General features: G+C 46.2%; 1 protein-coding gene and 1 pseudogene across 15 annotated transcripts in view; both read left to right on the top strand.

Annotated features, from left to right (window-relative positions):
• The first annotated feature begins 1,383 nt into the window (after positions 1-1,383).
• PARP6 (poly(ADP-ribose) polymerase family member 6) overlaps positions 1,384-23,509 on the top strand; it is a 42,393-nt gene continuing 20,267 nt past the window's right edge. For 8 of the 15 annotated variants that reach the window (XR_009447735.1, XR_009447734.1, XM_059658035.1 and 5 more), the window contains exons 1-14: positions 1,384-1,532; positions 2,870-3,126; positions 10,441-10,636; positions 11,279-11,356; positions 12,572-12,666; positions 12,836-12,896; positions 13,201-13,291; positions 13,738-13,804; positions 17,716-17,865; positions 18,719-18,929; positions 19,687-19,740; positions 21,559-21,654; positions 22,233-22,325; positions 22,888-23,013. Coding sequence is in view for 13 of the 15 variants with exons in the window: in XM_059658035.1 (XP_059514018.1) it covers positions 10,634-10,636; positions 11,279-11,356; positions 12,572-12,666; positions 12,836-12,896; positions 13,201-13,291; positions 13,738-13,804; positions 17,716-17,865; positions 18,719-18,929; positions 19,687-19,740; positions 21,559-21,654; positions 22,233-22,325; positions 22,888-23,013 (1,125 nt within the window). In the remaining 2 variants the exon portion in view is untranslated. Of the gene's footprint in view, positions 1,533-2,869; positions 3,127-10,440; positions 10,637-11,278; positions 11,357-12,571; positions 12,667-12,835; positions 12,897-13,200; positions 13,292-13,737; positions 13,805-17,715; positions 17,866-18,718; positions 18,930-19,686; positions 19,741-21,558; positions 21,655-22,232; positions 22,326-22,887; positions 23,014-23,509 lie in introns of those variants that run through there. The other 7 variants (XM_059658074.1, XM_059658084.1, XM_059658046.1 and 4 more) reach the window with 6 other exon arrangements.
• LOC132212437 (small ribosomal subunit protein eS1-like) lies at positions 13,815-15,436 on the top strand (annotated as a pseudogene).

The raw sequence follows: 23,509 nt of genomic DNA on the forward strand, positions 1-23,509 counted from the left end.
ACCTTCGGTCGTGGGTTATGTTGTTGCTGGGGCACTGTCGGCCCTGAAACTGGTTTACTGCACACTAGCGTTTGTGTGCCACACTTTACAGAGTGCCCTCTTGCAGTCTGGGACCCCCTCGGAGAGCCAGTTTTGGCCTAATCCCGCCGGCCAGGCTGAGGGACACCACCTGTGGGAGGAACTCCTCTCACTTCGCAGATGCCCTTTGAGCCGCAGCACCGCCCCAGGTGTGGCTGGCAGGGGAGAGAACGAGGGAAGTTGGCTCCAGGGCATGTCCTGCCCATCTAGCCCATTTCCGTCCAGCCCTGCTGGCCACCTTCTAATCAATTTCCTTTCAATGTGCATGAATTCTTGCACCAGGGCCACTAGTATTCTAATAACAGTAAATAGTGTCAGGGGGTGCAAGATTTATAAGTGATCCTTAAATAAGTTATGTAATGTCTAATCACTGGGTTATACATCTGAAACTAATATAATCTTGAATGTCAACTGTAATAGAAAAACTTTTAAGTGATTAAAAAACATTTACAGTGAATAGTAACGGTACACAGGCAACAAGATAACAAGGAGGAATTTCATGGTCTCCTGTTCTAGTGGTCTTGTGCACTGTTGTCAGTGGTTGTGTCTCTGAGGGGTTCTGGAAAAGGAAATTACTATGACAATTCAAGGGTATGTTATCCTAGAAGTGTAAGTATAACGGACAGGGCTCACTTAAGGTGAAGCTTGACCTTCCATGACCTATCCAGTTAGGAGTCTCGATCAGACCATCCTGTGTGCTTACTTTGGGTTACTGAGTATGCCAGGCCTGCCAAGTAGCCCCCTGAACGTGTCCCTTCTACTATGTTCCCCCTTTTCTCCACAACCCCACTGTCGGAACAGACGGTCTTTTCAGCACACCGCAGCCGCCAGGGGAGGAAATGTATTAAACGTAAGAATTGAAAAACCCTGAGCTGTTTGACTTCCATTACAAACCAGAGATCTCTGGAATCAGCAGGGCCTCAGGAGGCCCTTCTCAATCTCCATCTGCCGGCCTGACTTCCAACACCCTCCAATGCCCAGAGGCAGCTGCGGACTGCCTGCCCTGTTCACTCCTCCCAACCGCACGGGGCGCCAAATGCCAACGTCTCTTTTGGAGGGCCTCCGCGCACCCGCAGAGCCCCTCCTGTTTGTTCACGCACCCACCTGATATTTACGGCGTACCCCCACCTCCTCCCAATCGCACCCCCTGCCCCACCGCCCACCCAACCAGCCAGCACTGCGCAGGCTCCGCCAGCCAGGCGTCCCCAGCAGCTGCGCGCCCAGGGGGCAGGCCGCATGGTGGTTGGTCCGGAGCGGGCCACGTGGTCACGGGATCGCCGTGTGCGCATGCGCAGAATAGTTCAGCGCGCCCGTGACGGAACGACGGGGCGGGGGGGAAGCGCGACCTCGCCCGCCCGGCCCGGCCCCCGCCCCGCGCTCTGCCGCTCCGCCCCCGCGGGGCGTCCCGGGCCGCTCGTCCCCTCAGTGGCGGCCGCGCGCGGCCCGGGGTCGCCGTGAGTACTCGCGAGGCCGACCTGTGAAGCGGCTTCCACGGGGAGGGGCGGGGCGGCTGGGACGCGTGAAGGGTGCGGGGCCCGCCGCGCCGGCCGGGGTAGAGGAAGTGAGGGGCTTGCACCGGGTGGCTCTGAGGGGCTCCCCTCGGCTGGGCAGGCTCCGCTCCAGGCCGGGCGGCGGGCCACACAGTTCAGGCGTAGACCTGCTTCCCCGGGAAGCAGGAGTCCTTGGGGTCTCCGGAGGAGACTTAGACTCCCCCACGGGAGGCCTCCGGGCCTGTCCTGGAAGCGCGGTGGCGGCTCGTGTTTGGGGGGCAGACCCCGCTTCCTCCCTCCACGGGGTACCCGAGATAGCGTTCTGCGAGCACCGCCCTCGGTGGGTTCTCCTCCGCACTCTTTGTTCGGTGGCCTCGTCTTTCTGAGAAAGAGCACTCGATACGGAGCAGAGTAACCTCCTTTCCCAAGACCCCAAGCTGGGAGTCAGCCCCAGAGTTAAGCGTGGCGATCTTTGACTAGATGAAGCTGTCGCACCGAGAGCGCCTGTGGACCAGGGGAGGACCTTTGTGATCCAGACCGAGGTTTACTCCCACTCGGTCTGTTCCCAGGAAAATCCACAAAGCATTCTCGGAGCTGGAGGACGCCCCTCGACACTGCTCACACACATTTGGCCCCGCTTCTTTTGAAAAGGGCCCCTCCTTTACCTCCTGTAGATGAATCAGGTCTTTCTTGCTTAACTCATTATGAACCCCTTAAATTAGTTAAAATCACATCATGTAAAGATAGATATAATTAAGACCTGTCAAATATGCTTAAGTTTCAGTTCCTCAGTGGTTCTCAACCTTCGCTGCACATTAGAATCACCTGGGAATCTTTTTAAAATCCTGATTTCTGGCCCTCATCCTCCGGAAATTGTTTCTTCACCCCATAACAAAGAAACAATTTCCGGAGGATGAGGCCCAGAAATCAGGATTTTAAAAAGATGATTCTGATGTGCCGGCCAAGGTTGAGACCACTGCTCTATACTAAGCAAGTTGCTTGACCTCCCTACACCTGTAGTCTATGTATAACATGAAAGCTTTGAAATTGGTTATCTCTCAGGTTTATTCCTCTTGAAAAATATCTGAGTCTGAATTTCATGACTCACCACTCCCATTCCCCCACTCCTCACCTTTTAAACCCATTCTCCATCTCTTGAGAGGAATGGGCATTGTTAGTAGAAAGTGGCAAGTATCTTTCACTGAAACAGCCTGTTTTGGAAAAGATGCTAGTTTCTGAATTGTTTCTTCCTGGACAAGAAAAATCCTCTCTGAACTACCTTTTTCTCCTTGTGTTAACAGCAGAAACCAAGCAACAACAGCCCTTGGAGAGAGGCTGTTTCTTGACTTCCACAGTGACAAAGACCTGGAGGAAGTTAGTACTTCTGACCCACTCTGCCGTCATCCTACCGCCCAGCTCAAGACAGCCTAGGCTGGACATTAGTGCCTCCTCCTTTGTTCCTCTGTGATCATCCAGATTAGCACCTGACTGTTCATTTTCAAGTCTCACAAACCCAGCCCCCAGATCTTCATATTCCGGTTCTCAGCTGCTCTTAAAGGTGAATGGAGTCTTGCTTTTTAAAATCCTTTTTGAATGATTTTGTCTATGTGTAGGTGCATTTAGGTGCTTAGATGTATTTGCCCTTTGACTTAAGTATCCAGCAGACAGTTGATTGATTCATTCATTCATTTAATAAATAGGTGTTGAGAATCTGGCAATAGAGGCAGTGAAAACAGTCAAAACTTATGCCACCACAGACCTTACTTTGTGGTGGAAGATAAACACAATAAACAAACATTTTGTATGTCAAAGCATGATAAGTGCTGTGCAACAAAATAAAGCAGGGCAGGGGGGATAGAGTGCGCTAGTATGTTTGTGTTGGGGTTTTGCTGTTTTATATAGGATGGTCAAGGCGAAATTAGAGTAGAGATCTGAAAGAGTGAAGGAGCAAGCCATGTAGACATATGGGTGAAAAGCATTCCAAGAAGTGGGAACAGCAGGGGACAAAGGCCCTGTGGTGGGAATCTGGTTGGTATGTTTGAAAAATAACAAGGATGCATTTGTGGAGTCTCAGGGATAATCTTCCTGTTTACATTTAGAGTTGACTTTTTAGGGAGAGCCCTGGTAAGAGTCCAAGAATAGCCTCTGATTTTTTATTTTTAAACGTTGAGAGTACAAGAAACCCTCATGTACCTGTCACCCAGTTTCATCCATAATTGGCATTTGCCATTCTTATTTCATCTATCCCTCTCTTTTTTTTGTGCTAGAGTGGTATTTTAAAGTAGATCTCAGAAATCAGGCTATTTCATCTTTAAGAACCTCACTTTCAATTTCCTTTTGCATATTTTTTTTTATGTTTTCCTATATTCCTATATAATAAAGAGGTAATATGCAAATTGACCATCATGCCCTTGTACAAGATGGCCACTCCCTTGTGGTCATAAGATAGCCATCAGGGGAGGGCAGTTGTGGGCGATCAAGCCAGTAGGGGAGGGCAGTTGGGGGGACCAGACCTGCAAGGGAGGGCAGTTGGGGGCTTCCATGCCTACAGGGGAGGGCAGTTGGGGGTGACAGGGCCTGCAGGGGAGGGCAGTTGGGGGCGACTGGGCCAGTAGGGGAGGGTCGTTGGGGGCGATCGGGCCGGCAGGGGAGCAGTTAGGCGACGATCAGGCTGGCAGGGGAATTGTTAGGGGGTGATCAGGCTGGCAGGCAGAAGCGGTTAGGGGCAATCAGGCAGGCAGGCAGGTGAGCGGATTGGGAGCCAGCAGTCCTGGATTGTGAGAGGCATGTCCAACTGCCAGTTTAGGCCCAATCCCACAGGGATCCCAGATTGGAGAGGGTGCAGGCTGGGCTGAGGGACATCCCCCCCCCCCCACCCAGTGCACGAATTTCATGCACTGGGCCTCTAGTGTCCTATCTAATAAAAGGGAAACATGTAAATTTACCATCCCTCCGCTATGCTCACCAGCCAATTAGGAGTGAGTATGCAAATTAACCTGACAAAGATGGCAGGTTAATTTGAATACACAGGCACCGGGTGGAGATCAGAGTGGGAGAGCTGGTGGAGAGTGGAGTGGCTTGGGGAACTTGGCTCCCCAAGCTGCCAGATGGAGAGCAGAGAGGGAGAGCTGGGGGTTTAGAGGACTTGGCAGAGTGGGAGGCCATGGGATGGAGACAGAGCAGGAAGGGAAAACTAAGAGCATGGGGAGCACCAGGAATGCTGGGAATCGTAGTTCTGGTAGCAGACGGATCTAGACACTAGAGCAGGGGTGGGCAAACTTTTTGACTTGAGGGCCACAATAGGTTCTTAAACTAGACCAGAGGGCTGGAACAAAAGCATGGATGGAGTGTTTGTGTGAACTAATATAAATTCAAAGTAAACATCATTACATAAAAGGGTACTGTCTTTTTTTTTTCAGTTTTATTCATTTCAAACGGGCCGGATCCGGCCCGCGGGCCGTAGTTTGCCCACGGCTGCACTAGAGCAAAGTGAGCCTGGAGCACTATTGTGGTGGGGGATGGAGGGAAAGCAAAGGTGAGAGACATAAGTAAAATCAGACTATCTACGAAAAATTAAAGGGAAGATATCCTAAAACTTCCAGGAAATCTCCACCAATGAAGCAAAGGAAAAAAAAAATGCCTCTATTATTCTGTGAGTAACAAACCAAACTGAGTTGGGGGTCTCAGACAATTTGCTCATCTGATTGCAAAGACAGACAGAAACTCCCAGATTGGAGAGGGCTCCCATATTGGAGAGGGTACAGGTCAGGCTGAGGGACCCCCACACCCCCCAGTGCATGAATGTCGTGCATCAGGCTTCCAGTATATATATGGAAGGGACGCCCGCCACCCCCTGTCACGCACAGAGCAGGGCCAATCGGAGTTGGGGCGCTGCCCCCTGTCACTCACATATACATATACATACACACACACACACACACACACACACAAACAAACATACATATACTAGAGGCCCGGTGCACAAAAATTTGTGCACTCTGGGGGGGGGGGGTGTCCTCAGCCCGGCCTGTGCCCTCTCGCAGTCTGGGACCCCTCGGGAGATAACGACCTGCTGGCTTAGGCCTGCGCCCAGGTGGCAGAGAGCAGGGCAGGCCCAATCCCTAGGTGCAGCCCCTGGTCGGGCTCAGAGCAGGGCTGATTGGGGAGTTGTGGCGCCGCCCCCTGTCATGCACAGAGCAGGGCGGATCGGGAGGTTGCAATGCCACCCTCAGTCACGCTCCGGGTAGGGCTGATTGGGGGTTGGGGCACCGCCCCGTCATACTCAAGGCAGGGTCGATGGGGAGGTTGCGGCGCCACCCCCTGTCACGCACAGAGCAGGGCCAATCGGGGTTGGGGCGCTGCCCCCTGTCACGCACAGAGCAGGGCCAATCGGGGTTGGGGCGCTGCCCCCCGTCACTCACAGAGCAGGGCCCATCAGGGGGGTTGGGGCGCCGCACCCTGTCACACACAGAGCCGCAGGGCGATCAGGGGTTGGGGAGCTCCCCCCTATCAGGCACAGAGCAGGGCTGATCAGGGGGTTGGGGTGCCTTCCCCTGTCACGAACAGAGCAGGGCGGATAGGGAGGTTGTGGCCCCGCCCGCTGTCACACACAGAGCCGCAGGGCGATCAGGGGGTTTGGGCGCTGCCCCCTGTCACGCTGATCCCGGTGCCGGGAGGCCTAGCTGCTCCACTGATCCTGGTGCTGGGAGGCATATTACCCTTTTACTATATAGGATAGAGGCCTGGTGCACGGGTGGGGGCCGGCTGCTTTGCCCTGAAGGGTGTCCTGGATCAGGGTGGGTGTCCCCACTGGGGTGCCTGGCCAGTCTGGGTGAGGGGCTGAGGGCTGTTTTCAGGCTGGCGGGTGACTGAAGCTCCCAGCTGCTCCTTTTTTTCTTTTTTTTTATTCTGGGCCAGCTTTAGCTCTGAGGCTTGGCTCCAGCTCTTAGGCCTCGGCTGCTGAAAGCAGGTATCTGGTTTGTTTGGGTTCTACAACCAAAACACTGTTTCAACTCCAGCTCTGAGATCCCGGCTGGCTGAAAGCAGGTTTCTGGGGTTTTGTTTAGCTTCTATATTTGTAATGTTTCAAACTGCAAGCTCAGAGGCCAGCAGCGGCAGGCGGTGAACGTTGGAGTCCTCCATCACTGAAGCAAGCAAGCCTCATGTTCGCTTCAAGCTGCCTGGCTGCCGGCCGCCATCTTGGCTGGCAGTTATTTTGCATATCTCCCTGATTAGCCAATGGGAAGGGTAGTGGAGGTATGGCTAGTTACCATGTTTCTCTTTTATTAGATAGGATATTGTCTGAAGTTTTACATATGTCTCCCTTTTCCCCAATTTACACCCCCCACCCTCCCAGCCATTTCCACCCTGGGCAAGCCCCCACCGCCCCAGTGTCTGTGTCCATTGGTTATGCTGCATATTGTTTTTGATGGGTCAGGTAGTGTTGGCTGGGGAACTGCTATGCTGTTTGTGTTGGCTTTGTGCCTTAGGTCGCCATAATGGGTCAGTTACCAGGCTTAAGTTGGTATCTGAGGGAAACACCACAGGTCCTTGGAACACAAGGATTTAGAACAGTGATTCTCAATTTTTATGCACCAGAATAACTTGAAGGGCTTGTTAAAAAACAGATTATTGGCCCAAGCTGGTTTGGCTCAGTGGATAGAGCGTTGGCCTGTAGATGGAAGGTTCCTGGGTTCGATTCCAATCACGGGCACATGCCTGGGCTGGGGGCTCAATCCCCAGTAGGGAGTGTGCAGAAGGCAGCCAATCAATGATTCTCTCTCATCCTTGATGTTTCTCTCTCCTTCCTTCTCTGAAATAAAAATACAGTTTAAAAAACAAAAAAAACAAACAGATTACTGCCCCCCCCCCCCCATCTCTGGAGTTTCTAATTCAGTAGATCTCAGTAGGATTACTTGGATTTGCATTTTTAACAAGTTCCCTGGTTGTACTGATGCTACAGATCTACAAAGCCCATTCAAAAACCTCTGATCTAGAAACCAAGAAGGTTCAACAGAACCATATTAGAAACCAAGAAGCCCTCTGTTTAAGGTTGGAGTGGGTGAGACATATAAGCAAAGCCAGAAAGGCCCAGAATAGTGGTTCTTATTTTTTGAAAGGACTATGGGTTCGTGTTTTTCTGAGCATTTATTGGGATTATTATTGCATTTTGGTTTGGGAAAAGGTGCCAAGATGAGTCCAGGGCATTATTTTGGCCATAACAGCTCAGACTGTGGGTATTCAGAGGGTATTCAGTATAATTGAAGACTTTTTAAATTAGCTATGATTGTCATATAAAGGTTTCTAGTGATACTGATGTTTAATAAGAGATAATGATGACTTATAGAAGTAATTGGGGGTAAAAACTTCCCAAATAATCTGATTCTGATGGAAGTTGGTACTGTGAAAAATGTTCCAAATAAACTGATGTAATAGAGTAGCATAAACACCTGGTTGTCTGCAAGGGTTGGTACAGTGTTATGAACTAGAGCAGGAACTTTCTCCACTCCCAACTCTCCAGCTTAAATAGAACAGTAATGTCTTATATTTCTATAGGGCGTTCAGGGTTCGTTATCTATAAAGATCTATGTGTACAAGTGTATGCACATGCATGCAAGTATGTCTCGGTGTATAAGTGTCTGTACATATCTATAACTAGAGGCCTGGAGCACAAAATTCATGCATGGGGGGGGGGGGCCCTCAGCCCGGCCTGCACCGTCTTGCAGTCCAGGAGCCCTCAGAGGATGTCCAACTGATGGCTTTGGCCCACCCCCGTAGAGGGGAGCAGGCCTAAGCCATCAGTCGGACATCCTTAGCGTTGCCATGGAGGCAGGAGAGGCTGCCACTACTGCCCCTGCGCTCGCCAGCCGTGAGCCCAGCTTCTGGCTGAACAGCGCTCCCCCTGTAGGAGCACACTGACCACCAGGGGGCAGCTCCTGTATTGAGCGTCTGCCCCTTGGTGGTCAGTGCGTGTCATAGTGACCAGTCGTTCCCCTGTTGCGCCAAACTGGCTCTCCAACATCCCCCAAGGAGTTCCAGATTGCAAGAGGGTGCAGGCCAGGCCAAGGGACCCCACCAGAGCACAATCAAGGCTGGGGAGGGATGCGGGAGATTTGCCAGCTGGGGAGGGACCGTGGGAGGGCTGCAAGGTGTGTCTGGCCTGTCTTGCTCAGTCTCTATCGACCGGACCTCAGCAGCAAGCTAATGTACTGGTTGGAGCGTCTGCCCCCTGGTGGTCAGTGCATGTCATAGTAAACAGTTGAGCAGCCTTAGCATATCATTAGCATATTATGCTTTGATTGGTTGAATGGCTGACCAGACCACTGGACACTTAGCATATTAGGGTTTTATTATCTACACTAATAAAAGACAAACATGCAAATTGACCGTACCCTTACTATGCCTTAAGCCATGCCCACCAGCCAATCAGAATGACAATATGCAAATTAACCCAACCAAGATGGCGGCCGACAGCCATGGAGCGAGCAGGAGGCTTGGTTGCCTGGGTGATGGAGGAAGCCAAGCTTCCCCTCCAGTCCTGAGCTGGCTGTGGCCTCTGCAAAAGGCAACAAAGTTTCAATTATAGAAGGTAAATAAATCCCAGAAAAGAAAAAAAAGAAAAAAAGGAGAGGCTGGGAGCTTCCGTCACCGGGGGGCTTGGACAGCCCGAAAACGGCCCTCAGCCCCTCATTCAGACTGGCCAGGCACCCCAGTGGGGACCCCTGACCCTAAAGGGGGTGTGGCCAACCTGAAAACAGCCATCAGCCCCTCACCCAGGCTGTCCAAACCTCCATTGGGTGAGGGTCCCCACTGCGGGGGGGCTTGACCAGCCTGCAGCCATCAGCTCCTCACCCAGGCTGACCAGGCACCCCATTGGGGACCCCCACCCTGAAGAGGGTATGACCAGCTGCAAACAGCCATCAGCCCCTCACCCAGGCTTGCCAGGCACCCCAGTGGGGACCCCCACCCTGAAGGGGGTATGACCAGCCTGCAAACACCCATCAGCCCCTCAACCAGGCTGGCCAGGCACCCCACAGGACCCCCACCCTGATCTGGGACACCCTTCAGGGCAAACCAGCCGGCCCCCACCCGTGCACCAGGCCTCTATCCTATATAGTAAAAGGGTAATATGCAAATTGACCCTAACAGCAGAACGACTGGGAATGACTGGTCACTATGACACATACTGACCACCAGGGGGCAGATGCTCAATGCAGGAGCTGTCCCCTAGTGGTCAGTGTGCTCCCATAGGTGGAGCTCTGCTCAGCCACAAGCCAGGCTGATAGCTGCCAACACAGTGGTGGCGGCGGGAGCCTCTCCTGCCCTCCTCAGCAGCACTAAGGATGTCCGTCTGCTCCCTGCTGGTAAGTGGACATCCCCCGAGGGCTGCCGGGCTGCCAGAGGGATGTCTGACTGCCAGCTTGGGCCCGATCTCCAGGGAGCGGGCCTAAGCAAGCAGGTGGACATCCTCTGAGGGGTCCCAGACTGCAAGAGGGCATAGGCCGGGCTGAGGGACCCCCTCGAGTGCACACATTTTTGTGCACTGGGCCTCTAGTATAGGATAATAAAAGGGTAATATATTAATTAGACCCAATGTCCTTCCAGGCGTCATTCCGGATGTCCTTCCAGACAAAGTCAGGGTGGAGGGAAGCAATCCAGGTCCCAGGTGCCGGTGGCCAGAGGGAAGCCCGGGTCCCGGGTGCTGGAGGGAAGCCGGTGCCGGCAACTGGGGGAAGGAAGGCCTACTCTTGCATGGATTTTCGTGCTTCGGGCCTCTAGTGTATAATAAATGTGTATCCATAAACATGTGTGGCTGTGTATATACACTAGTTTTTATCTGGTGATGAAACCAATTGTTGTCTACTTTCTACAGGACAGTGACTTGTTACCACCACAGCAGCAGAGCCTACCATCCCCAGCAGATCTCCAGTCATCTTCTGACATCACTCCCCTCCCTTGTCTCCCTTTTTGGCCTCCTAAATGCCCATCTCGTTGGCCTGGGTTCAGCTGGTGGTATGGAGGGGTGCTGCCTAGCACTGACGGAGTGTGTGTGACCCATTGACCCAATGGTGAGGACTGACTGCCCACCTCTGCAACTGATCATCCAAGGGGTAGATGGGACAAAGCACAGACTCATCTTTTCCTGGTATTTTCCCTCCCACCCCTTTGGAAGGTAGACTGGTTCTTTGAAATTAAAGGAAGGAGAAGAGGCATGGAAACAGTATTACTTGATGTGTGTATAGGTTGATTTTCTTGGGAAGGAAAAAGATAGAAAGGGAGTGATGAGACAAGAGAGTTTACATATGCTTTGGAGCTGCCTTGGGTCGCTAGATGATTCTAGAAGAGACTAGCTTATATAGAACTTAGATAATGCCTAGGAACCAACCTTGACATTGAATTCTTTTGCATCCTTCCCCATTCTGGCTGCCAGACCCTCAATCATAGCTGACGCTTAAGAAGGTCAAAATTCCCTGTTTTTCTCCATCCTACCAAAAGAGAGCTAGGCCATGGTTATAACCAGATTCAGGAGAAGACTTAGATGCTCCCGAAGGATGAGGTGGGGGGAATAAAGGGATAGTGACTCAATTATGCTATCCCAAGGGACCTTCTTCCATTCTTTGTGGGGATCTATTTTCCACCCTGTCACTCTTCTCTGTTCCATGGGATAACAGGGATCAATAAAGGGTTATATGCTTCTTTCTCATTACTAGGACATCAAAGGCCAGTTTTGGAATGATGATGATTCGGAGGGAGATAATGAATCAGAGGAATTTCTGTATGGAGTTCAGGTGAGATTTAAGCGTCTATCATCCATGTTGGGTGGTGGAAATGTGCTTCTCTCTGGATATATCAGGAGTGAAAGAGATTATTCTGGACCAGAGATACAATGTTGGTGTAGTTTGAGCTTTATCTTGTTAGAGCTGATATATCCTTGCTCTTGCCTGGGACTCATACCTCTCCTAGAGTAAAGTACATCCTCTCTACATGGAGACTACCCAAATGTTCTTTTGTTGTTGTTGTTAATCCTCACCCAAGGTTATTTTTCCATTGATTTTTAGAGAGAGGGGGAGGGAGGAAGGGAGAAAGAGAGAAAGGGAAATACCGGTTGCCTCCCATATGGGCTGACTGGGGATTGAACCTGCAACCCAGGTATGTGCCCTTGACCTGGAATCAAACCCATGACCCTTCAGTACGTCGTGGGTTGACACTCTAACGACTGAGGAACACCAGCCAGAGCTACCCATATGTTCTTTGGAAATAATTATTTTATAACTTCCCTCACTAGCCAGTGGGATCATTTCAATCATTATGGGAAAATTACCCTGCCAGTGCCCTGGCCAGATGACTCAATTGGTTGGAGTTGTCTCAGGCACCAAGAGGTTGCGGTTCAATTCCCAGTCAGGGCACATGCCTAGGTTGTGGGTTTGATCCCCAGTTGGGGTGCATACTAGAGGCAACCAATCAATGTTTTTTTTTCCTCACATTGATGTTTTTCTTACTCTCTATCCCTATAAAAAAAAAAAATTAGTAAAAATATACTCTTGGGTGAGGATTAAAAAAAAAAAAAAAGTACCTGCCAATGATTGCTTAATGCCATCACTACCCAAGGCATGATCTTGAGCCGGAATGTTGGACTCTTCAGATAAAACCTTGCTGAGTTAAATTCTGTATTCTTCGGTCTGTTCTGAGTTTTCATAGAAGGGACACCTAAGTATTCTGGTCAAGGTGTGAGAGGGAAAGCTGAGACTTAAGGATGTGAATTCCTTAGCAAAGCCTGCAGTTGTCTATTGAAACTTCTTAGACTGGTGATGGAGAGAGACTGGTCTGTCAATGAAATCCACAACTAGGGCAGCCACCAAGAGCCCCTTTGTATACATAGCTTTTTGCTTATATGTACTGCTTCTGTTTAATTTTCCTGCTCCTGGTGTTTCTTCATTTTATTTTTCACCTCTCTCTTTACCCCTCTGTTTTCCTCCCCTCTACTGTTTTTGCTACTGACTCAGGGGAGCTGTGCAGCTGACCTATATCGACACCCACAGCTTGATGCAGACATTGAAGCCGTGAAGGAGATCTACAGTGAGAACTCTGTATCCGTCAGGTGGGATTCCACTTCAGAGATGGCAGTGGACAAGCCATTTCTTTCTGAGTACAGAGATACCTTCTACCATTCCCTCTCCCCTAGCCCTGGCTCAGTTCTCCTACCTCAGTCTCTGTTCCCTTCTTTCTCCCTTAATGAGTCTCACCTGTGATTGCCTGTATCTCTATAGAGAATATGGAACTATCGATGACGTGGACATTGACCTCCACATCAACATCAGCTTCCTTGATGTAAGTGGTGCTAATACCTGCCAACAACATATCTAGCTGGACTTAATGGATTTTGTCATGTAGCCCAGGAGTCTTATTCCTGAATGCTATATTTGGAGCATGTATTTTCCATCCCTGTCTTTTTTTGAACATCAATACACAGATGTGTGTACTGTTATGTGCATGTGTGTGTGTCGCATAGGAAAAATTTCAGGTCTCTTTCTCTCTGTTGCTAAATTGGAAACTGTTTCCCTTACTCTTCTGTTCTTTTTTATTTACTTATTTATTTTGGTGCTGTGACTCGGGTACGACCTTATTTTTTTAGGAGGAAGTTTCTACAGCCTGGAAGGTCCTCCGGACAGAACCTATTGTGTTGAGGCTGCGATTTTCTCTTTCTCAGTACCTTGATGGACCAGGTAAAGGCAGTGACTTTGGGCAAGTATGAACTAATCCAACGTCCTAAATTAAGAGAGATGAGAAGTGCTAGGAAGGAATCAGGCCCTTGGACATGATCTGCAGGCCATTGGTAGGGGCCTTTCAGCATCCTCTCACTTGTGTCTTCATTCCCTGTCAACTGGTAGTAAATTCTCCAATCCTTCTTGGTTAATGAAATTGTTTTCTTTGGTTCACAGGTATTATTTATTCTTCCCCTTCCCCTCAACTTCCTTACAGAAGTTGAGGATATTTGAAATTGGTCAGTCAGCTCCCAGACTATACCCTTTGCTGCAAATGTTTTCCTTCTCCACCATTATTGTTTACAGTATCGTTAGAATCTGAGGAAGCTAGTCCACTGAACTGGGGCTTTGGATTCCCAGGAGTATAGAGACATATACATACTAGGAGCTTTCTCTTCTCTTTGCAGAACCATCAATTGAGGTTTTCCAGCCATCGAATAAGGAAGGGTTTGGGCTGGGTCTTCAGTTGAAAAAGTAAGAACTTTGATCTTTCTGGTTATAGACATAGGTGGATGTACAGGCAGATGGAATGTTTGTCCATCCTTGGATGGAATGTTTTCTTCCAAAATGTCTTTCTGAGATATACCCAAAAAAGACTAAAATAAATTTGGGGAGCCAAATTTATGGTTAGGCACAGGAGCCTGTGGTTCTGGGGTATCCGGCCTTGAGACATCTTGAAGGTAAAAAGATAGGTTCATTAGTATTTAAGCAAAAGTACAACCCTGGAATTAGAGCCATTCTCTTCACATTTCCTCTTGTAGTTTTCTCAGAGTGGGGTCTAGGAGCTCAGACAGTCTTAATTTATTGAATGTGTTGAGCACCTTGCTAAGTATTTTGTGTATAAAGAGAATTGGGCTACCGAGTCTACCCTCAGTGAATTCCAGATAGAGTCCAGTGGAGATACATGTTCTAATACAAGTGAATACACAAGTTTTAGAAAGAACACAGAGGAAGGAGTGACTCAGTCTGGTGGCAGGAGGAAGACTATGAATGAATGAATAAAAGGGAGATGAATAATGATTTTCTAGGATAGATGAGAGTTGCCTGTATAAACAGACTCATAAGAGTGAATAACATTTGCTAGGGCACAGTAACATGAAGCAGCATGTATGTAGGAAGCTTCAGGCAGTTAATATTGCTAGTGAAATGCAAGGGAAGAGTGGCAGGAACTGAAGCCAGAAAAGCAGGAAAGGGTCCAAATCAGAGAGGATCATGGGCTTTTATGTTGTCGGGAGTGGGAGTTTTATAGGGTTTTAGGCAGAGAAAGGACATAGTTGATTTAACTTTAACCCTTTTCGGGCCAACGTGGAGACTGACTCGACAGACCAGGCGCTAGGAGCAGGTCCAACGTCGAGCTAAGGTCTAGTGAGACAGATAACTTCAACATTCAATCCCGTCAATTAATTTGGACCAGACTGTTTGAATTCCAAAAATAAAATTGGGCCGCAAAGGGTTAAAAACACTATTCTGGTAGCACTGGGCAAAATAGGTAGAAGGGGTTGAGACAAGAGATCAGAACTAGTTTATTAGGAGGCTTTTGTAGAAGTCCAGACATGAGATGATGAGGGCCTGAATCAAAGTGTGACTGCAGGTAAGAATAGAGATGAGAGATAGACTGGAGAGATTTATGAAGTATAGAATCAATAAGACTTGCTTTTTGGCTCTCTGAGCAGCATCATGTCAGTCAGCAAGAACAAGTACCTTATGAAGGGTGGCAAAAGGAGCAAAGAAAAAAGTGGTTGATCCATTTTCTAAGAAGGATATGTGTGATGTGAAAGCACCAGCTATGTTTAATATAAGAAATACTGGGAAAACACTAGTCACCAGAAGTCAAGGAACCAAAATTGCATCTGATGATCTCCAGGGTTGTGTTTTTGAAGCAAGCCTAGCTGATCTGCAGAATGATGAAATTGCATTTAGAAAATTCAAGCTAATAATTGAGGATGTTCAGGGCACAACTGCTTGACTAATTTCCGTGAATCTTACCTGTGACAAAATGTGCTCCGTGGTCAAAAAATAGCAGACCGTGATTGAAGCTCTTGGTGATGTCAAGACTACTGATGGCTATTTACTGTGTCTATTCTGTGTTGGTTTGCTAAAAAAAATGCAACAATCAGATTCAGAAGACCTCTTATGCTCAGCATCAACAGGTCCACCAAATCCAGAAGAAGATGATAATTGTGACCTGAGAGATGTAAATGACTTGAGAGAAGTGGTCAATAAACTGATTCCAGATAGCACTGGAAAAAGACAAAGAAAAGGCTTGCCAATCTATTTATCTGCTCCATGATGTCTTTGCTAGTAAAGTCAAAATGCTGGAGAAGCCCAAGTTTGAATTGAGAAAACTCATGGAGCTTTCTGGTGAAGGTAGCAGTTCTGGAAAAGCTACTGGAGATGAGACAGGTGCTAAAATTGAACAAGCTGGATGGATATGAACCCCCAGTCCAAGAATCTCGTTAAAATTCAGACATTTAATGGTGACAAAAAATTCTATTTGTGATATATTTTTTTAATCAGTAAGACTTGAAGATTGATTTGGATATATTGTATGTGGTCATAAGCCAAGGAGTAGTGGAAAGTTACTCCTCGGTTTCCATCCCAGATATCTGGGTAAATTGTAATACCACCAGTTTAAATAGGGATTTAAAAAAGAGGAGCAGGTTTGTGGAATGAGGATAGATAATTAGTTCCATTTTAAACATGTTGTTTAAAGGTAACCTTGGGATATTTAAGTGGCTATGCTTAGTAGATACATATGTAGATTTAGTACTTACAGGAGAGATTAGGATTGAAGATGTATATCAGTCTACGGGTGGAGATTACAACCAGTGTAGAATTGGAGATTGCTAGAGGAGAGCATGATGGAATGAAAAGATCAAGGGCAAAACACCTTTTAACATCCAGACAAAATACCCAAGAAATTATCAGGGTAAGCAGAATAAGAAACACTGGAGATGGGTCAGAGAAGTTGGAGAAGAATGGGAAGAGAATGGTGTCACAGAAGGCAAAGAGAAGAGTTTCTACAAGGAAGACTAAGTGCCAGAGAGGATAAGTAAGAGAACTTAGAAGTTTCTGTTGGATTTAGCATCAAGATGGGAGCAGTTGTGGTGGAGTAGTGAAGGTAGGATATGTTGAAAAGTGAGTGGTTAGCAATAAAGTAGAAACAATAGTGTAGATTGAGAAATTTGAATGAGGATAGGAGGAAAAGGGAGAGGTAGCTAGGTAGCCAAACTGAGGGGCAGAAACTTGAAACTTTTTGTAGACTGGGAAAGGAATTGATAATAAAGGGGGATAATTGATGGATCAAGGTCCCTAAAGAGACAAAAAGGGGCTGAGAGCTGGAGCACAAACAGAGGCATTGATCCTTAATAATAGGATTACCTTGTCTCCAAAGAATGGAGGGATTGTGGTAAGGGTGAAAATAGAAATAGATTTTTTGGTAGTTAGGTTGGAAAATTAAGAGAGCTGATATTTGGTGGCTTCTATTTTTCTCTAAAAGAAAGGGAGGTCATTTGTTGAAGGTGAAGTTAGTTGCTTAAAGAAGGTGATAAGGATTTAAGATAATAGTTTAGAGCAGCGATTTTCAACCTTTTCCATCTCAATGCACTAAAATTCTGCAGCACACCAAAAAATATTTTTTCTACTGGTAGGACAAAAAAAAGTATAATTTTTATTAATTCAAACCAGATGGCTATAGTTGTGTTGAGTGTTGTCATTTTAAATTTGACAATCTAAGGGAAAAGAGGTCAGTGCCCCTGACTAAATAGTCAGGTATTACATGTTTTAAAAATTCTTGCGGCATACCAGTGTTGAAAATCGGTTGAAAATCACTGACTTAGAGTAATACTAGAGAGACTGATCGAGGGCAAATAAAAGGATTGAGAAGACTAGCTGAGGGCCCAGCTCAAATTGAAAATCATAAATTTGGGGATGTAATTTTTCACTTGACAGTGTCAATACCTCTCATGTCCTTAGTTTTTTTCTTCACTATTCACAAGGCAGAGGGTGATACTTACTTCTCTACCACTATTTTTGTTTCACTCTCAGTATATAGTCATTCTTGGCAACAAATTCCAAGGTTCACAACTTTCGTATGCTCACCTTTGAGATCTCCCTCTAAAGGCAAAGCATCTCAGAATCCTTAAGGTCTATTAGACTAGGTAATGGGAGTGGGCGTTCACCCCTAGTTAGGTAAAGAGGTACATTAGGACAGTACATTTTCATGTGCTAAAGTCATACGGGAGGGGATTCAGACACATTCTGCCACCACAACTACTTTTGCAGTCCCTGGGTCTGGATTTTAGATTAGTTGCCTTTCATAGTCCTATTTCTTGGCCTATTCCCCTGCCTGAGCTTTCCTAAGCCCTTGTTCTTTCATTCCTTAGGATCCTTGGTATGTTCACATCCCAACAATGGAAACATCTCAGCAACGATTTCTTGAAGACCCAGCAGGAGAAGAGGCACAGTTGGTTCAAGGCAACTGGTACCATCAAGAAGTTCCGAGCTGGCCTCAGCATCTTCTCACCTATCCCCAAGTAAGTGCTTTTCTGGGAGCTAATCATCTCGAGTCACCTTGGTCTTGTCTAATCCCCCACCCCACCTTCTTGATTACCTAAATATATCTATTCTGTCCTCTCCTTGGGTCCTCTGAATTCTGTACCTTTAACTACTAAAAGTATCCACATGTGCTCCTTGTCCTTCTATTCCTGATCCCAATTTTTATACCTCGCTCTTTATGTAAATCACAATACCTAACTGGTATGTATTTGGAAAAATGTATGCTAATCTTTCCATATTTATTTGACCCTTGACCTTATTCCCTATCCTAAGGAGGCAGAGTCAGAGAGCAGACACCAACTCCTTGCTCTTATGCAAGGGTACATTGCTTTATCAGTTATCTAATAAATAAAGCATCACCCCTCCTGTGCTTTCTGATCTTCCCAAAGGCAAATACAGGCCCAGATTTGCAGCTTCCCAGGCACTGTTGTTGATAGTCAGGACATCAGGCTCTATGGGATGAAACTAATTCTTGCCTAGTACAGTATTTAGCACTTAATTATATGTATATACCAGTAAATAGACACACACACACACACAATGTGTAAGTGAAACAAGCATTCTCTCCAAGGGATCATTCCATACCTGGTAAGGGTGAAAATAGAAATAGATTACCAGAAAAATACATAGATAATGACATAAAAATCAATTCAGATGTATGATCTATTTATTTATTTTAACAGTTTTTAGATCCAGTAGAACTTCCTTCATACGTCCATCTTTGACTTAGGTTACTTCACTTATTCTGTCCTAGGATCCACTGTCTCCAAACCTCTCCTAGGACTCATACTGAATCCCCAGTTTAATCACTTCTCCTTGCTCTCTCTCCAGGTCTCCCAGTTTCCCTATTATACAGGACTCCATGCTGAAAGGCAAACTTGCTGTACCAGAGCTTCGGGTTGGGCGCCTCATGAACCATTCCATCTCCTGTACCATGAAGAACCCCAAAGTGGAAGTGTTTGGCTACTCTCCCAGCCCCCAGGCAGGTCTCCTGTGCCCCCAGCACTTGGGCTTCCCTCCCCCAGCACGGACCTCTCCTTTGGTACATGAGCTGGGGCGGGTTTGACTTGGGTATCAGGAGGGTGGGAGTGGAATTGTGGGAGTATAGCTTCTTAAAATGAGGTGGAAGAATGGTTTTCCAAGCATCATAAATCAAACCTGGGCATGTACCATGACTGGGTGGAATGGAACACATTTTTTAATAGCTGAAAACTTATTTATATCTAAGCTATTGAGCAAGCTTCTCTGATAGCAGGCCATAAAGCAGAAAGTCTAGGGTTGGGTATCCCAATGAAATATCATTTTATGATTTTATTAGGTATGGTTAAGACTTGATAGCTGCTGTACTAACCTATTCTACCTACCTTGAAGAAGGTTAAGGATGGGTCAGCTCTTTTTAAAGAAAAAATTTTTTTTATTGATTTTAGAAGAAGAGAGAGGGATAGAGAGATAGAAATGCCAATGATGAGAGAGAATCATTGATCAGCTGCTTCCTGCATGCCCCCTAGTGCTGATCGAGCCCACAACCTGGGCATGTGCCCCGACCAGGAATAGAACCAAGACCTCCTGGTTCATAGGTCAAAGCTTAACCACTGAGCCAGACCGGCTGGCTGGGCCAGCTCTTTTTAAGAACCTTTTGCAGAAATGTCTAAAGGTCTCTCCAGCTTTGGAATTACTTAAGCTGACTGGAGCTAGGGCTTAGCTACTTTAGGAGAATCCTAAGTGAGGGTGTGTGTGATGTCTATACAGGTGCCAGTTTTATAGGAGGCTCATGGGGTCTGTCTTTTTACTCTTATCAGGTCAGTGGTCACTGTAAGAACATCCCTACTCTGGAATATGGATTTCTTGTCCAGGTAAATCAAGTCCAAAGTTTCATTTCAAAGCCTTTTCCCTGTTGTCTGATCCATCTGATCCCCTAACATCTCCTAGTTCCTCAGTCCATTAAATATTTCCCAAGTTACTCCCAGAACTATACTAAGTATTATGTGGATAAGAGAAAAGAAGACATAGTTCCATCCTCAAGAAGCTTAGTGCATTACTGGAAAGACTGTTTACAGACCACTTATGATCAAGTGCCAAATGGTACACTGCAGATTTTAAATGCCTAGGTCTCGAGATGAGAAAGTAATTGACACTAATTTCCTTAAGATCCCTAACATTCTTGCTTAAGTAGTCTTCAATTTTCCTTATAGTCCTCTTTCACTGCTCAGCCATTACTGGTCATTTTTTCTTTTTTAAATCTTTTTATTCCTGGACATGCTTTCACTTTTGTATCCCTTTTACCTTTGTTCATGTCCTTTCTTCCACTGGATTTCCTCTCTATTTCTGCAGTCAAGGCTCAGTGTCATCTTTTTCATAAAATCTTCTCCATCACTCCAGTTATAACTCCAGTTATATTAATTAATTAGTTGAAAGTGATGTCTCTTCTTACTGAGCTCTCATGATGCTTTTTATTTTTTATGGCACCTATATGTCACACACCAAATGCTGCCTTGAATTGTAATTTGTATACACACCATATCTCCCCTATTGAAGTATAGGTTCTGAGAAGACAATTCTATCTAATAATAGACAAACATGGTAATTGACGGTACCTTCGCTACGCCTCCCATTGGCTAATCAGCGTGATATGCAAAGATGGCGGTTAATTTGCATACGTAGGCTCCAAGTGGTGGAGCAAAGCCTGGCGGCCCGGGGCCGGTAGAGCAGCAAGGCCTGACGTTTCCGGGTCGGCAGAGCAGCGAGGCCTCATGGCCCCGGGGCCGGCGGAGCAGCCAAGCCTGACGTTTCCAGGGCCGGCTCCAGCCAGAACTCAGCCAGAGCGAAGGCCTGGGCCCGGGTGCCGGAGGCAAACCAGTGCCAGCAGCCAGGGGAAAGGAAGGCCTATTGCGTGAATCTCTTCGTGCAACAGGCCTCTAGTCTTTTATATTATTGCATAATCAAGGAGACTTTCACTTGACCTGGGTACATAATAGGCATTCAATAAATTTGAGTGAAAAGCCCTTGCATGTCCCTTTACCAGCCCCAAAGTATTTGAAATGGGAATAACTTTATTTATACACGAAATGTACCTGGTTGAAAAGCCATGTTAAGACAGAATGCTTTAAAAAATACTTTAGAATATTGCTGCATGAGCTCTGGATCTATTCTCCCTTGCCAGCACAGAGTTGTATCTGGTGTGACCAGTGGATAGGCTGATTATTCTAGGTAGTTGAAATGGCTTCTTAGGACCCCCTGCCATCAGATAATCTGCAATTACTACAACTAATGTTAATAGTTTGATTAATAGTTTTAAAAATACTTTCATAGAAATCATCTTATTACTCTTAATACCTCTATGAGGTGAGTAATGTTCCACTTTAGAAACCAAGGCCTACATTAACTGATTTGCCTGAAGTTATATGTGGTATCAAGTAGTGAGGAGGGAAATCTTAACCCAGATCTCCTTCCAGGGTGGGTTGTTTTTTTTGTGTTTTTTTTTTTTACTTTTAATATATAGTCTTAGCTCTGGAGTTTGGCCATTAGTTTAACTAAGTGCAGGGCCCAGGAAAAGATTCTTTGCTAGGTACAGGGCTGGGAGGAAGGAGAGTAGCTGGGAAAGAAGTTCAAAATAGTTCCCATATCTGTGCCTGTGCTTCCATAAGATTTAATAGAATCTTTTCTCTCCCCAGATCATGAAGTATGCAGAGCAGAGAATTCCAACATTGAATGAGTACTGTGTGGTGTGTGATGAGCAGCATGTCTTCCAGAATGGGTCCATGCTCAAGGTATAAACCCTTGCTCTGTGACCCTCTTCCTTGGACCCTTAGTCAAGGCCCTTTTCCTCCTCATCTCTCCTTTATTCCTTTCTTCCTGGTTCTATGGTAAAGGTGGAATTCTGTCCTTACTCCCTGAGATTCTAGAAATAATTGTTTTACTCAAAAAATAAATGTCAGCAGTCCTACTAGGAAAGATGAGGCAATGTGAATATTTTCGAAGATATAATCTCCACCCAACATTTAAAAGTGGGTATCAGATATTGACCAAGATAATTGGATATGATACTGTCCTTAAGGACTCCAAATCTAGGTGATTAGACAGACACTTCACTATCCGTGTATAGAAGAGATGTGAGCAGTGTTGGGAAGCCCGAAGAGAGAGCATCTAACTACCTAGGGAGGTTATGGAAGGCTTTGTATAAGAGACAGCATTAATTCTCAAACTTATCAGTAAGTTTGACACAGTGGGCCCCAAACTCCTGCCTCATTATAGAGTTATCTGAAGTCAGGATTATCCCTTCCTCCCTACATTACCTTTTTACTGCATCTCCCCTACCACCACTGCGTGTTTTAATATGTCCATTTAGCCAGCCGTCTGTACTCGTGAACTGTGCGTTTTCTCCTTCTACACACTGGGAGTCATGTCTGGAGCTGCAGAGGAGGTGGCCACTGGAGCAGAGGTATCTCTCATCATTGATGTTTCTATCTCTCTTTCCCTCTCTCTTCCTCTCTGAAATCAATAAAAAAATATAATAATAATAAAAAAAAAAGCTGGGGAACCTATCAGTTTCATTCCTTGGAACTTAACCTCTGGAAATGCTTTCATATGTAAGGATATTCATGATAGTATTATTTGTAATAGTAAAAAAAAAAAAAAATGGATACAACTCCCATCTATAGAGCATCCAGTTAAATTATGGTATGTCCTTACAGCGGAAATACTATTCAGCTATTATTTATGGATAGAATATTATAACCTGCAACCTTGGTGTATTGAGTCAACACTCTAAACAACTGAGCTATTCTGCCAGGGCTTTTTAATCACTTTCTAAATCATTGTTACTTAAAATTTTATGAGTTTATATTATCTAATGAAAAACCATAAACACATTTGCTTTTAAAAAGAAGAGCAGAGAAAAATGCTGAAACTCCAAAAGGTAGACTTATTCTGGATACTACGTGTATTCTAGAACTGAGAAATCATTTGCCTTCTACTGACCCCCTTCTCTCCTTTCCCCTAAGGTGGTGGATCTGCTGGTGGCCATGTGTAGGGCAGCTTTGGAGTCCCCTAGAAAAAGCATCATCTTTGAGCCTTATCCCTCTGTGGTGGACCCCACTGATCCCAAGACTTTGGCCTTTAACCCTAAGGTATAGTTGTCAGGGCTAAGGAACAGAAACAGTGGAAAATAGTGGGAGACTATGGTATGTCATTCTAGTTACACAGCTTCTTGGAATAAGAATCAGAATAAATGAAAGACTTGTTTCTTGGGAACTCTTGAGCCCTAAGTTTTAGCTGTTTTAGTGAATAAATAACTGACTTAGTCAGAAGAAGGAGAGAAGAATTAATATTAATTATGGCATGAAAGGGAAGAATAAAGACCTTGGAGCCAAACAGACCTGGATTCCACTTGAGACTCTGTTGTTCCCTAGCTGAGTAGTGTTAGACAAGTCAATTAACCTTAATGAACCTCAATTTCCTTATCTGTAAAATGGGATAATATTTACCTTTTGGATTGTTATAAAAATGAGGGATAATATGTAAAGTATTGCATTGGATAGAGTTCTCCAGAGAATCATAACCAATAGGAGATTTATTATAAGGAATTGGCTCATATAATTATGAAGGCTCAGAAGTCCCAGGATT

The sequence above is a fragment of the Myotis daubentonii genome, chromosome 1 (genome assembly GCF_963259705.1).
Source record: "Myotis daubentonii chromosome 1, mMyoDau2.1, whole genome shotgun sequence".
NCBI lineage: Eukaryota > Metazoa > Chordata > Mammalia > Chiroptera > Vespertilionidae > Myotis > Myotis daubentonii.